The sequence below is a fragment of the Pseudoliparis swirei genome, chromosome 13 (genome assembly GCF_029220125.1).
Source record: "Pseudoliparis swirei isolate HS2019 ecotype Mariana Trench chromosome 13, NWPU_hadal_v1, whole genome shotgun sequence".
Classification (NCBI taxonomy): domain Eukaryota; kingdom Metazoa; phylum Chordata; class Actinopteri; order Perciformes; family Liparidae; genus Pseudoliparis; species Pseudoliparis swirei.
The window spans coordinates 9,324,250-9,340,753 of NC_079400.1; the positions used below are offsets into that span (position 1 = coordinate 9,324,250).

The window sequence follows — 16,504 nt, forward strand, 5'->3', positions numbered from 1 at the left end:
TACAAAAACACACAATCTGTAGCTGTTAGTGAGCTTTCCAAATCCCAGACTAGAAACCCAAAAAGTGTACGTACCCACAGAAAACAATTATATTTTCTCCATTAATGTAAATAAATAGCACCTGTCGGCTGTAACACCATAGAACCACTTTAAAAATGTACCGTGCAACACGGTTTACTGTCGCTGAGGAGTAAGGCACGAAATAAAAATTAAAAAACAATGTAGAGTTTAATCTACGCATCAGGGACGCAAGCTGCAACATTTTAAATGCAGGAAAACAGTCATTAACCCTTTAAAAAGAAAAGGGGGAGTGGCATTTCCAAAATCAGATTCAGCACAGTCCCTTGGCACATGTGAGGTTGTGTACTGTAGTTCTTCAGTTTATTTAACTTTAAATGACTACTATTATTTGTGTAGTGGCTAAAACTCCCTTATTGTCATCAGTAGATGTTTCTTGGCATTTCCATTGGTTTAACCACTCTTAGACGGAAAGAACGAGTCTACGCGTGTAGTGTGTTTCAACAACGGTAGAAAACAGTGAGTTCGCTCCGTTCCTTTTACTGAATTCTGGTGCAACCGTGAAACAAGTCCGCCCGTTGATACATCAATGCGCGAGCTCAATACGTCACAACTCACCTCTGATTATTCTAAACAATGCAAACTATAACATACAATTATGCAATACTATAACAAACAAAATATAAATATAAATATAAATAATATAGTATCTAAATCGGAGTCTAAATTACAATTACAATTACAATATGGAAAATGGCACTAACAATTTGGATTGAGCTCAGAACACTTCTTCCCCTCCTTGGTGCTTGAACTGAAATAAAGCACTGAATATACATCCTACCAAGTCGTGGCAATGTTTTGGCAACCCGACGTGACTCTTCTCTGTGGGCTTGAATGAGGAGACGAGTGACCACGGGGAGGACACACACACACACAACAATAATACTCTGCTGCATCTCATCTGTTGCTGCAGACACCCACAGACGCACGGGCACACAAACATCCACACCGAAGTGCATGCTGCGTCCACGGAAGTGCAGAGGCACAAGAGAAAGGTGGGGGGGGGGGGTGGGGCTCAAGGCTATATCTAGTCTAGTTTAATCTGCGGGAGGAAGACTGAAGGGACACGCTGAGCCAATACAAAAGCCCACGCACACATACACTCGGGAGTCAAGCTGCAACTAACAATTATTTTCATTATTGGCTGATCTGTCAATTATCCGATGACAGGCTTCTCCTCATTAGATAGATCAGGAAGGTCAATCGATCGTAGAGCTGGCGGTTTGAACCTCGGGTCCACTTGTAGAAAGTGCTTATTATATGTGTGTGTGTGTGTGTGCGCGCATGGGTGTGTGTTAATGTAAAATGCTTTGGTATAACAACCGTTAATTTTAAGATACATTTTTCTGAATTAAAATCAATCATTTGAATCCAATCCACCACTACAAAACACCCGAGACAAAGATGGTGTTCATTGTTGATCGACTCTGCCCGAGACGTGTTCATTTGAGTTGGACTATATTGTGATGAGAGGTCTGTGGTTTTCCAGCCCCTTTTAGAAAAATAACGGGGGAAGAATCTTTAAAAAACATCAACAACTAGAATGGGCACTCGGTAGAGCGCATACCTTCGCATATCACAAGATTGGGCATTGAATTATGAACATTTTGGCATTAGTTGCATGCCAATTGGACAAAATGTATCGTGCTATGGTAAAAAAAAAGAGTTTGACCTTTCCATGACCTTGACCTTGACCTTTGACCCGATTGATCCCAAAATCTAATCAAATGGTCCCCGGATAATAACCAATCATCCCACCAAATTTCATGCGATTCAAGAACATTTTGACCTGTTCATGACCTTTGACCTTGACCTTTGACCCGATCGATCCCAAAATCTAGTCAACTGGTCCCCGGATAATAAACAATCATCCCACCAAATTTCATGCGATTCGGTTCAATACTTTTGAGTTCTGCGAAGATTTTGACCTGTTCATGACCTTTGACCTTTGACCCGATCGATCCCAAAATCTAATCAACTGGTCCCCGGATAATAAACAATCATCCCACCAAATTTCATGCGATTCGGTTCAATACTTTTGAGTTCTGCGAAGATTTTGACCTGTTCATGACCTTTGACCTTTGACCCGATCGATCCCAAAATCTAATCAACTGGTCCCCGGATAATAAACAATCATCCCACCAAATTTCATGCGATTCGGTTCAATACTTTTTGAGATTTGCGAATAACACGCATACAAATAAATAAATAAATAAACTAGAATGGGCACTCGTGAGTGCATACCTTTCGATATCACAAGATTGGGCATTGAATTATGAACATTTTGGCATTAGTTGCATGCCAATTGGACAAAATATATCGTGCTATGGTAAAAAAAAGAGTTTGACCTTTCCATGACCTTGACCTTGACCTTTGACCCGATTGATCCCAAAATCTAATCAAATGGTCCCCGGATAATAAACAATCATCCCACCAAATTTCATGCGATTCAAGAACATTTTGACCTGTTCATGACCTTTGACCTTGACCTTTGACCCGATCGATCCCAAAATCTAATCAACTGGTCCCCGGATAATAAACAATCATCCCACCTAATTTCATGCGATTCGGTTCAATACTTTTTGAGTTCTGCGAAAGATTTTGACCTGTTCATGACCTTTGACCCGATTGATCCCAAAATCTAATCAACTGGTCCCCGGATAATAAACAATCATCCCACCAAATTTCATGCGATTCGGTTCAATACTTTTTGAGTTTTGCGAAAGATTTTGACCTGTTCATGACCTTTGACCTTTGACCCGATCGATCCCAGAATCTAATCAACTGGTCCCCGGATAATAAACAATCATCCCACCAAATTTCATGCGATTCGGTTCAATACTTTTGGAGTTTTGCGAATAACACATGGAGTTTTGCACAAATAAATAAATACACGGCGATCAAAACATAACCTTCCGGCATTTTCAATGCGAAGGTAATAAATAAATAAATAAATACACGGCGATCAAAACATAACCTTCCGGCATTTTCAATGCGAAGGTAATTAACGCCCCTGTGAAACAACACACTTGCCTTCATAAGCTCTGTAACGTGTGCAAAGCTGGACAGAAGTAGGAGCTTCGTGTTTGGATAATTATATGATTATAAATGTCTGTAAACCGGTCGACATGCTGCCCATACCGCACACGGCCTCTGCTAAGTGTTTGTGAGCCTGCGACTGACCGAGGCAAATCTTTTGGACAGCCTCGGCCATCACCGGCGACGGGGTGTGTCGCGTTTGCCGGAGCTTGACCCCGAAGCTGATAAAAAGGTACACAAGCACGCCGCGGCACCACAGCGCTATCGGCTGGGCTAATGAGCCGCATGGAGGGCACCTGACCTCGAACGTCGCACGAGGATCGGATTTAACTCGGAGCGCTGCCTCTACGTTCAGAGAGCTCGGAAGGCAATTATAACTGCACTCCCCGCGAGTTAAGGTCACCTTGATCCATCAGCTGTTGCGGTCTCGCAGCAGAGACACCGGCTACTGTAGGAACTCAACCACGTCAAATGGAAAATGGTGGATTGGTGTTTTACAGAACAATAAAAAAGAGAAAATAACCCTCACCTAATGCCGACTGATCTTTATTCAGAGCAGATTGCCATCTGACTGGCGTCCTTGTTAATTAACGACAGTATTAAAAATGGTGAGCAAATTGGTTGTGACAGCGTCACGGGGGAGTTTTCGGCATCCTAAACGTATCCGGATCACACGTGTGACTCGAATAGATAACCGGAATGTTTGTTCTGCATCGAAAGACAGACAAACCATATTAGGAACATCCCAACAAAAGCCCTCTCTCTTCTAATCTGCTGATCGATGTCATCTCAAGACAATATTTTGTCATTGTTCTTTCTTTCTTTCCTGAATTTTTTTGCCGATTAATGAATCAAACGAGCCAGAAAATTTGGGGCAGATATGTAAATTAATAAGTTTGCACAGTGTGCGCGATGCAGCGCTAGTGTGAGTTACGTCTCTTTAAAAAGAGCCGCTTGAATAAACCTCTCTCAATTTATACACCCCCACTGCTACAGCAGCGTTCGCACCAAGCACAGGCAGTCCATCAGGCTAATCGCTTATCCACACTGCTTTAGTGCAGACTCATAGGTCGGCTCAAGCATCAGGTTCTCTCTCTCTCTCTCTCCCCTCCTCATTTTTACTCTCTCTCTCTCTCTCCCTCTGTCGTTGCCACTCTTTTCTTCGGTTTGGGTAAATCATACCTGTCAAATCAGGTTTAGGTAGAGAAACCAGGGCACCTGCTGCAGAGCTTACAGCGTTTGTTGCACAACTGCCAAATTCACAAATTGAAAGGTTGCGGTGCAGGAGACGAACCTCGAACCTGCAGCACCTCAAGAAACTCGCTTTCAAGAGGGCAACGTTCTAGAACGCACAATGGGAAATAAATGATTTAGAGGTTTTTTTTTAAAGGTAATTAGACGGGTGAGATATCTGATACTTTATGGAGAGACTCTGAAACATTCTGAATTGGTCTTTTGATCTGGCAACCGTGACAGCCAGAGATCTGTCAGAAGCGAGTGCAAACACAGACATGATGAAGATAAACGTCAAAACAGATCGAATCAGACGACTGGGTGTTTGTTCCAGTTCGAAAAGCGAAGCACGATTTCTCTCGATAGAAACAGACACGGTGAGACACTTTGATAAAGACGAAGCGTAACAATAGTATGAAGGGATGGAGAAACTAAAGCGTGCTGGTTGGCTCCAACCGTTCATCAGAAGTCTGACAGTCTGGAGGGTTTTGTTCACTAAAGCTTCTTGAGAAAAGATAACAGACGAAAGGGAGTCTCTCAGTGGCTTCCTCAAAACAAGATGCGATTGTGAAACATAAAAAAAAAGCCCAGTTTCACGAGTGAGCCCGTTACCTGTCTCGCCTCGGGTTCCTCCATGCTGTACTGGGTACCGGCTGGCCCCTCGCTCACTTTGTCTCCCAGAAGGAAACCCAGGCGCGTCATCAATGTGTTGGCTGCTTCGTCCACCGACGGAGGGGGGCCCAGCTCATGGCTCGACTCCCCTGCAGAGTCAGAGAGAGAGCCGGGAGGAGGAGGGGGGTGGAAGAGGGGTTGGGGGAGGGGTGGGAGAGAGAGAAAGAGGGAGAGGAAGAAATAACAAATGTGTGTCAGTGGTAGGTAGGAACAGAAGAGCAGCTCGTTTTCACCCCGCGAAAATGAATAAAACTCCCTTTAAATAACTTCCTGTCCGACACCTCTTTGTATCGGCTGCACTCGCTTTGCATCAACCACACACCCGGATACAGAACACACAGCACCTGCGCTCAGGGCAAACGACGTGAAACACCCTTACCACAAGTTTCCCGTATCTCAGAGCTGCGCATTAAAGGCACATTCCACCACAGCCGGACGTCTCCGTTGAGCCGTCTTCGGTAAAAAAAAAAAAGGAAATACAAATCCCGTCAGAATCCTTTACGAGCTCATTGAGAACAAAAAGAAAAAAAGCCCTCTTCATATGGAGGCTCCTTCCGCACCACTCATCACCGCAGCAGCTCAGGTGACGTGATGAGATACGCCCTTCACCTGCACGTATGCGCGCGTGTGTGTGTGAGAGAGAGAGACTGTGTGTGTCTTTAAAAAGACATCGTGGGTGTGTATCCACCTCTTTATCCTGTTTACAGAGACTCCTCGCTCTGAGGAGAGGAAAGAAAACACCAAGGTGAGATTATGTGAAGATCAGATGAGCACAAACCACAAACACACACTCTCACACACACACACACACACACACACACACACACACACACACACACACACACACACTCAGGGGTTTCAGTTGTCATCTTTGCAGGAGGAACCAACTCCATAAATGACATCATCTTGTTGCCCTATTACCTGGTTACTCTCCACCCATAACAAGCCCTCACTGGTGGTGTCATGTTTAGTTTTTTTTAAATAACACCCGTCTATCATGCCCTCGGGGTGCCTACTATATCAATTTCTCTTCATTCACTAGAGTGTCACTCTGGGGAGCTCGAGCTTTCACTAATTACTCACTCTTTTTTCACAACCAGTAGAGTGACACGTTTAAATACAAACGGCTGTAATTGGATGAACGAGCCCGAGAATTAGCCGAGACATTAATGACATTAAAGCCAGAAGCACCAGATAGCTGGTGTTTAAATAAACAGCAGCCAGACAGAGTGGACGGACAGGTTCTCCCTCTCCCTCTCATTCTCTCTCATTCTCTCTCTCGCTCGTTTTCCTGCCGGGCAGGTCGGACCAGATTGGCAGGTAGAGACACGAAGGCCTGACTGACGACCATTAGAAAGTCCCAGCGGCCGCACCACCTCTCTGAGACAGACAGCTCGTCTAAAAGCATGTGGCCTCCCTCTCTCTCTCTCTCTCTCGTCCGTTTAAAGACTCTCAGATGGAAAGGGCAATCTAAAGCCTGGGCTCATGCACGGACCGTCGGGCCACTCTCAGGATGCTCATTACATTGACTCAAAGTCCCGTTGAGCAAGTAAGAAAGACTGGCACCTCCTGAGGGAGGGTAAAAAAACAAAAAGAAACACGATGTGTTGCCGAGCCTCAATAAACAACACTCGCAACCAATAAAGAGGTAATCACAGTACGCATTAGGTCCAAAAAATGCTAATTACGTGCAAGCTGTGATGAGATGGATATAGCGACTTAGTAAAGCAGCTGGATATATGGAGCAGAATACATTCACGGGGGGCCCCCAAGGTCACCGGATCCCCGAGCATCCCTCGAGGATGAGGGCTGAATGCAGAAATGGAGCAGATGTAGGTAAATGGTGTTACTGTTCCACCTTCCTGCAGCTAATATGGCAGGGGATGAATGAGACCCGTGGCCAATCTGAGGGGCGGGGGGAAGAACTGCAGGTGAACAGAGGCATGAACATCTATCCACTGGCCCATTATATCAATATAAATATATGTGTGTGTGTGTGTGTGTGTGTGTCGTCTGTCTGCCTGTGCGTCTGGACATGGAGGCAGTGGAGGCTCCCTCAGACTGGGAGTAGCCAGCAGTGAATACATTAGCACTGATTAGTCAACTGCTCCTGAGGGTTTGCGGCCATGAGTGTGATCAAACGAGGGGGGGGGGGGGGCTCTGTCTCTCTCCCTCTCTCCCTCTCTCTGCGAGTGTTGGTCTGCGTTCCTCTTCACTCATTTATTTGTTCGCTCCTCTCCCTCCGCCTGTACCACATCGGTTTGGTTCCTTTCCGTTGGCCTCACGAGCTCGGCCACAGCCAGCTGTCGGACAGCGCCGTGCAGAGGGCCGTCTGTGCTTTTCATATGAAAAATAATGTAGGTGGGAGAAAACTCTCTGGAGGTCGGAGGTCACAGTAACTCCCTTGAGCTAAACATAGGCAAACCTGTTGTGTCCTTAAACGCCACACACTCTAAAAACAACCCGAGTCAAACATAGCGCTCAGACCCGGCTACTACCACGGAGCTGTCAAATACAATTTGAAACGTTAGAAAAACAACATTCATAAACATCATGTACATCCGTTTTCAAACCCTCCTCAAAGTAACCGATACTAATGAGCTCTCATCAAAGGGGATATGTGCGCCGCCATATTGTGGCGTTTGATTTATTTCCGTTCATAGAGCTTTTTGTTCTTAAAATACATGCTATGACAAATCACATACAGTACATCTCACGTGAGCCACTGAAGGTCAACAAAACATCGCGATCGCTTTCAAAGCTACGCGACGGCACCGGGGACAAAACGCTCGCCGAAAGAGGCTCATCGGGCGCCTGTCATCGCAGTGGGATCCTTCATCATAAAACTTGAAGATGAAAACAACCACGGCATTAAACACATTTCTTATTTCGTCCAAGACGTCCCCCACCAAGACGCACACACTCGCACACACACTCTACCATTGGATTCCTGAGCTGCAAAGGAGACAGATGGTTGCCATAGCAACTATCTTTGCGCGCAGCTAGGAATGTGTTTCTGTGCGAGCGCATCTGTTTTTCCCCCCCCGGCCGTCCACAGATCTGCCCTCGCGCCCCGAGGGGAGGGAGGGAGGGCGGCATGTGTGCTGCAGGCAGGGGACTGGGCAGCACAGGAGACTAAGGTATTAATAGGTCCGGGCCTGCAGGTGAGATGGCACATACCGCACGCCGGCTCTTATTTCACCTACACCTGGCCACGTTTAACTTTCATTTCAAGTCCACGGAGAACACACATGCGTATTTTACCCACGGCGAATGGGAACCCGCGCATATTTATAGAAAAGGTAAAAGACGTGAGAAGGCTCAGAGGAGAGGTGGCGCGTCTCTATGCGACAGGTGCAAATGAACTCACACGGTAGCTTTGACAACCAGAAGGAAACGGTCACCGGGGGGATTCACACCTATTTCAGAAAACACGAGTGCCAGATAGGAATGCACCTGCAAACACACCACGGAGGGAAACCAGCGGCCGGAAAGCGAATCGCGAGATGAAAGGAAAGGATTTCACATTCCTCGTGATCGTATCTATGCAACAAAAATTTGAGGTTTTATGCATGAAGGCACGCCAGGATGCCGGGTTAGTCGGGTCGGAGATGATATGCAGTCCATGTATACACAAGAGTCAAGACTACATCACACATTCACTGTAGCGTTTATATCCCGGGTGACAACGAGCACGACTGCTTTGTGTTGAATATGTATTTGAATAAAGTGTCACATTTTCTAGATGAACCAAAATACACATTGTTATCCGGTTATTTCACACATGGACAGTTTCTCAATAGTTTTTCCACAACACTTTAAAAACCTGATTTTTTTTTTAATTACTGGTTGCTTTTGGCTCATTATAATTTAATTAGACTATTTAAATGTTCACCATTGGTCTCGTCTTTTACTTACATTTCATATTAATGGCGTGTTGTTATTTAATACATTTTAATTGCTTTGTTCTGTATGGCGCTCCCCAAATACATGAAGTTCCATGTTTTTCGCTTCGTTGTTTGTCGGCTACGGTTCACATGCCCAAACCAAAAGAGGGACATCTGTGTTTCAAATGTTTGGTCTCGTGATAGTGTCATTTGTATATTTCCTATGTTTCAGTAATGGCCTTGTTTAAGTCAATTGTGAACCCGTAAAGAATGGTGTCAGTTGTTTTTTTATAGAATCAAGGTATCAAAGAGAAATTGTGATTTTGGTATCATCTATATTCAAACAGGCCGAAATGTTCTTAGTGGCTTCTTTAATAACAGAGAGCAGATATGAATATTAAGATCTAAAATGACAAAAGATTGTATCCGTCTGCGGCCACAACTCGTCCGGGAAGTTCCTGTCAAGAGTTTTGAGCTCTTACATCATTAGCAGAGCTTTCACTCTGATGATATATGGAGGACGGCTTGCGGTGAACTTCACAAGCCCCCATACGAGATATTCACAAACCGTATTTACGAGACCATAAATCTCTTTGTGGGCTGTAAAAGAAAATCCGCCGGACGTGCTCCCGGATGTCAGCGGCAGAGTGCCGACTGACTTGGGATGCTTAGGTCATCACGTGAGTCCAGAAAACTTGTCTCATCCCTCTTGGTTTCTCTCCGGCTCAAGTTGTTATTGCACAAACAGAGAATTCCTTGAAGTAATCAAGTGTTTTCCTGTCTCGATGGCGCTCGAGAGATTACCATCTCAGCCCTGAAATGTCACATCTGCAGCAGCTCTCGACAGCTCATCCCAGCTGATCGGGTATTTCACAGTCTATTTCACAGGTGTGATGCAAAATGAAGCCAGGGACGACGACGTGAGCTTCAACAGCGAGCCAGTCAACGGAACTAAAGGGTCTTACCTAACACACTAGTTAGACTCGTATACAAATAAATACTGTACAGAAAAAAGTATATTCTAGTCATCTACTTAGAGCTCCCATTGAGCAGAGACTCAGCAGAAGAGGCTGGAAGCACTCTTTCCACCATTTTTCCTCTCTAAGTTACACAAGTCCTGAGACCGTTGCTCGTGTGTCTTTATCCGGCCACGGGGCGCTGCGGCATCGTCCCACTGAGGAGAAGTCCTCACACCCGACAAGAGAGGGCGAGGAAGCAAACGCTGCACTTCTCAGTGGCAGCAGGAAGTGGAGAGGAGAGATGAGAAAGCAGATATACCAGAAGCGAATCCCAGTGGAGCGCTATCCCCGAGTGACCTGCTTTACCGCGGGGGGGGGGGGGGGGAGGGAGGGGGTGGGGGGGCACTGTGGGAATCAGCAAAGCTATTTTATCAACCACCTTTTGCAATGTGTGTCGTCTTCACGGGAGCAAGCTGCAAAAACTTGCCCGATATCTCCTGAATCGCTCTCTCGCTGCTGCTGCATTCGCAAAAACAGGAACCAACATGCAGAAAAGTAACACGGCGAAATGAGGGATGAGCTGGCCAAAGACTTACCAGGGCAGTATGTGTCCAGGTCTGGATTCTTGGCAGTGGTGGAGGTGTGTGTAGGGGAGCCAAGCTCTGATTGTGGAATGCGAGGGCTCTCCACAAACTTTGCTCTCCGCAGAGGGGCTGGGAGCAGAAAGCGCACACACACACAGAGAAAGGAGAGGACGACATGCACACACACAGAAACACACACACACATATACACAGATCAGGGAGATGGAAGAAGACAAGAAAGAGAGGAGTGACAGGGACAGGACAGAGAGGGAGAAAGATAGAGAGCTTGAAGTAGCACACTGATAACATGGCTGAGACCTCCTGAAGGCTTCATGAGGCCGCTTTGTGTTTCCCTTCGGTCAAATAAAGCCTCAACCAGCCGCTGAAATGTGAACGTATCACCACACCTCCTCTGTAGAGGCCTTCATTTCACTCAGAGTACCAAAACGAGACGGCCCTTTAAACTGAAGAGATGGATTGTGTAAAAAAAAACAAGTGTTGTGTCTATTTGTCCGGCGTCATAATCACACCGAGAATGCAAATCAGATCCATTTTTGGAATGTTCTCTCGCCTCGAGCACGAAGTCTGAGACATCAAACGAGTCCCTTCGACGAGAGAGAGAGAGAGAGAGAGAGAAGCCGGGGGTGGTGGTTGTGACACAATCTTTTTCTGGGTTCTACCCAAACCGGCTTGCGGTACCATGAGGGCAGGCGGGCACAGGGGATTCTTTGTAAGAAAGAACACTCGCCATGTAAAGCACTTGTTACTCAGGAGAACAGCTGTGCTGGGACACAAACTGCACGCACAGCAATTTACAGCGGACATTATTCTCTCAAAGTGTGACCTCCAAAGCTTTACTAGCGTACGGCAGGTTTCGGGATATCCAAACTTCGTCTCTGACTCCAGCGATGGCGGCGGTCATCGAGTTGGACACAACCCCAAGTGTGCGAAGGAATTCGGCGAATTCAAACTAAATAGAGTGAAGTTGTTTTTGTTTTCTTCTTGTACTTGTGTGGGCAGGATCTGAGCATAATTTGTTCTCAATTGGTTAATCTGGTTAAATGAGGGTTTAAAAATGTTATGTATGCTGCAACTGTGCAGCGTTCCTATGGTGGGTGAGTGCACATTACCAAAAGATACACAGTGAACCAGTGAGGTTTCTGTTACAGCTAATGCGTGTGTGTGCGCGCGTGTGTGTGTGTGTACGTGCGTGTGTGTATAGCTTGAGCATATTTCAACTACATTACTCCTAGTTTAAACACGAGAGCTGTCGTCTAAATGTCTAAACTTCTTAGCACAAAAACAAACATGTGTTGACGTCCTAATACTAGACTTACTAATTTACATCTCACATTTACATTGTAAACTCTTAATAGACATTATTTGGCCATTTCTTCGCGTTATAAATTTACCTGATTGTTGTTGATTGTTTAATGTTATTGTTGCACCACCCGCCATGACACATTCCTTGTATATGAAAACATACTTTACAATAAAAAGGTTCTGATTCAGACTTATTTTTAGATTTACATACATCTAGGGCTGCAACTAACGATTATTTTGATAATCGATTAATCTGTTGATTATTTTTTCGATTAATCGATTAATCGGATAAAAAATAAAAAAACACTAATTTTCAACCCTTTATTCCAAACAGGGTTCGTACGGTCATGGAAAACCTGGAAAAGTCATGGCATTTTTAAATGGCTATTTCCAGGCCTAGAAAAGTAATTGAAAAAAATAAAATCCCAAAATGTTTGGAAAAGTAATGCAAATGTATTATATTCAAATGTTAATTTACACGGGATATATACAGTATGCTTTGGAATTCACATTGTTAGTTTAAATACTACATCTTCTCACTTGTTCATGTATACATATGCGACTTATTGAGCGCCGTAATAATCGCGAGACACAACGAATCGATAATGAAATTCGTTGCCAACTATTTTAATAATCTATTTTTATCGATTCGTTGTTGCAGCCCTACATACATCATCATACTGTTTTAAAATGGGCACCGAGGCTGTGCACTGTATTAGAGTTTAAAGGAGTTCATTTAAAGTAGATGTATGAGCAGTAGATACAGAAGTACTGCAGACACACTGCTGTACCGTTGAATGTTAAACTGCTCCTACAGGCTCAAGATGAGGTTAAAAGCAGAGGTCAAATTCCATGTATGTACCTGTTTGCATATAACCCTTGTAATAATTTTCTTGGAGTGAAACTGGTTGAAAACTACGCATCCATCCTTGCCATCTGCACAAAGCAGATAGCATCACTGTCCACTGACTGAAAATGTAAAAAACAGCTGTGCCTCGTGCTGAGTGAAAATGACTTCAAATGCTGGTAATCTAGTCGGGTTTAAAGGGCTTTAAAATATATATCAGTGGTAGAATGTCTCAAGCCACGAGGGAGCCTGTAATCCATCATTTTATCTGAACGACACTGAGACGGAGCCGGGCTTGCGGCTGCGCGAGGCCGTACTTATACAGTCTGCTTACACAGCAGAGCTCTGAGCTAAATGGCTAAAGTAGGACAATAAGTTAGCATTTTACAACGAGCACCAAAGGGAACGGACAGCTGAGGCGGACGGGAATGTAATATGTTGTACAGCGCTACGTTCAAAGAGACGGGATCATTAATGCGGTTGCATATCATCCTGATGGGGACGAAGCATGTGTGACGCAGATCTCATGGGAATCAATCGGGTAGTCGGGAGACATTTGAGTCATTTTACAACAACCAGTGACGATAATGAGACACAGGGTTCGGGTTCATGACGAGAAAAACTTGTTCAATGTCCTGTGGACCAACTTTCCACCAATAAGCTACCAATAGACTGCAAACTCACAGACAGTCAAGCAAACAAAATATCCTTGGCGGCGAGAATAAAGAACTCTTTCAGGGCGATGAGAGTGTGAGTGAGTGTGTGTGTGTGTGTGTGTGTGTGTGTCTAATATAGTGCTGCTATGGTCTAGAGTGGACCTGCTAATTGACCACATCTAGGAAGTGAGCCAGCACAGATGCCACCATGAGAAACTACAGCTGACAGCCAGGAGGAAGAAGGGAAGTTATTCTCCACTGGATCCGTCGCCATGAAAGAAACTGGAACAGAGGCACATCATGTATTCTGCCTGACTTTTATTTATTTGTATTACTTATTGTATATTTTGGCCAGAGTTCATTTTGCTTTCCATGTTTTTTGTTTTATTTAAAGTCATTTGAAAATGTCCATTAAAAGAGTGTCAATTTGGAGCTAATAATCAAATGTGTGAGAAGTAAAACAATGTGCACCGTGACACATTTCCATAATTATTTAATTCATGTATCTTTTTCATTACAAAACGTTTCAGCTCACATGAGCTTACAAGATGACTTGCACTATCATATGCAAGAATAAATGAAATCAGGCCACTATGGTACCGTATACATGTGTCAAATATTGTACATCAGACTTTTTACATATACTATTTCTCTAATTTGACTTCCAAAGCATAAAGTATCCTCCTTCTGTGACTTTATGAAGACTTTTCTGCACAAGGAACCCTTAATCTTCAGGAAAAAATTAGTTTTACCACAGAAAAAACAATTGCAGCACACACCACCACTAAGATACTTCACAAAAACCTTTATACATTTCCAACACTGCCTGTTGCTTTTCTCTTTCCTTTCGGGCAATGTTCTCATTGTTAACTCGCAGGAAAACCAGGAAGCCACAGAGCCCAAAGTAACAATAACATGTGCGGTTTCCCTTTCAAACCACAGTCCTGCCTCTCCTTGGTTAAGCCGCTCTTGCACCCGCAGTGACAAGCTTGCAACAGCTTGCGCTGGCTCGTTACGAGCTCCGAGGAGACCGTGACGCACCGAGCGTTCACGGGCAACAGCATCCACAAAGAATTCACAGCGTACACAGTTTACCCATTTATAATATTTCACAAACACGACTGTGCAGAGGGCCTCGGAGCATTTCACCCCAGAGTATCAGTTTCTGGATAACACTGATGAATGGGAAGGACTACCGTTGCTTGTTGTTTCCCTGATCTCACCTCTATAAAATGGCAAAGTGAGACTGTCTATCGGAGTAAATCTCCTCCATAGCAATGGGCTCCAGGAGACTAAATCCCGGGGACTTCTCTCCTGCAGCTCTGTAGTGCCAGTGGGTGCCCGGCTGAGGATGGGCGACACCGTGATGGATGGCAGCAGGCAAATCCACTTCTCTAATGAGCTTATGAATAAATATCTCTCGTCCGCGTGTGCAGATGCACGTGGCCGTGATATAGATATTTGCAACATGCTCTGGATGTGAGGGTGTGAATATGAATATGCATGTGGCATGTATGAAAGTGTACATGTGAGATTAGAGGGAGAACGGGCCGAGAGAGAGCGAGAGTGAGAGAGATGGCCGACAATGGAGAGTTTGAATATTTTAGAAAACGAAGCTGATCTCTCCTCCCGAGATGGTCGGCGTGTACACACACAGCCTTTGGTGAAATCATCAGCGAGAGAGAAAGAGAGTAAAAATTGTGATTCAAAAATCACGTGTGCAGGGTGTTGTGTTTCGGAAAGAGGTGCGCTTCTTTTCAACACCACGGTCCATCCCCCTGTGGACGCAACCTGGGTTTTCAAGAAATAAAATGACGAGATGTGAATATGAATTAGCGACTCCGACAAGCGATGCACAGTTTCCTTTTCGCCGCGCGACAGAACGGCTAGCGAGTCAGAGGAGACGTTTCTGTTTGTGTGAGCCGCCGTCTCAGTTTCATAGGACCTCAGGCGCCCACACATCCATGCATTAACATAAATACACACACACAGTGTGGTTGAGGACACGCACTGCCCAGCTGTCTGCAACCAAAGCAAAGCTTTACAGGAACAGAGAATGCGGCCCTGGTCACTATGGCAACAGCACAGCACGGGGAAACGACAGGTGGAGGTGGTGGTGACACGGAGGGTTGGGGGGGGGGGGGCGTCCACACCGACACTAGGTCCCAATACCTTTCGCTCTAAAATATAATAAAGCAGCGTCTTTGTAACGATTCGTCTTCCCTCGTCACCTTCGTTCAACTCCGGGCTTCTTTGATATGGGTTTATTCTCCAGGTACGCTGAGTGACGGGTTTGAATCAACACCACATTATTATTAAGGATATCTTGATATTTATTATGATGTGGCAAATATATTAAATGTTGAACTCTGTATGTCTTACATTAGACACATACATGTGTTATCACACACATATTTTTTTTTAAGGCAGTCCCTGGACAAATCTCAAACCAAATGTCCGGTGGTCCAGTTGCATTGTGGGTAATGTAGGCACCGGATTTTGACAAAGGAGACAAATACAGGGTTCATACACATGTTGGCCAATGGATTTCCATGACTTTTCCATAACTTTAAAGCAAATTTGCATGACCAAACATTTGGTGAAATCTCAGTGTATAAATGACACAAATGAATGAAAGACAATAGTTTGATTAAAAGAATAAAGATTGATATGAATGTTTATTCATTTAATCGAACTGCGTAATTGAACATTTGAATATAACAAATGTCCATGATTTGTCCAAAACGTTAGGGATTTCATTTTTTAAAGGACTTTTCCAGTAAATTCCATGACTTTTCCAGGTTTTCTATGACCGTAGGAACCCTGTTAATTCATGAAAAAAGACGATCGGTACATTAACGACCATACTGTGTAGTATGCCAGGACAAATATCTCGTATCAAATATCAATATGTATAATGTGAAACTTTTATTAAAACTAAAAAAGTATGCGATTTGGAAAGCAGAAGAAGTGCAAAAGTAAATCGTCGGAGTCTCTTTCAATACATTATAGATGAATGAAAACACAGATGCGGCTGATAATTATTGTGGATCTTCAGTCGTGCCGTTTCCCTTTAATTTCACCGGTCTTAATGTACATCCCAGAGGCTCAATGCCAGCGTACGCATCGTGATCAGGCTCACGGGTGATGTTGTGCGTTTGTCTTGTTGACTTGTTGAACACGATAAAGCACAACCAGATGTTGCTGCGCTGCTCAGTCACGGCTA

The 16,504-nt window shown here is 44.5% G+C and overlaps 1 protein-coding gene across 5 annotated transcripts in view; it reads right to left on the reverse strand.

Moving 5' to 3' along the window:
- Nucleotides 1-16,504, reverse strand: part of tanc2b (tetratricopeptide repeat, ankyrin repeat and coiled-coil containing 2b) — a 140,804-nt gene that overhangs the window by 37,119 nt on the left and 87,181 nt on the right. For 3 of the 5 annotated variants that reach the window (XM_056429844.1, XM_056429843.1, XM_056429847.1), the window contains 2 exons: nt 10,465-10,581; nt 4,963-5,111 (listed from right to left, as the gene is read on the reverse strand). In XM_056429844.1, coding sequence (XP_056285819.1) covers nt 4,963-5,111; nt 10,465-10,581 — 266 coding nt within the window. The remainder of the gene's footprint in view (nt 1-4,962; nt 5,112-10,464; nt 10,582-16,504) is intronic. The other 2 variants (XM_056429845.1, XM_056429846.1) reach the window with 1 other exon arrangement.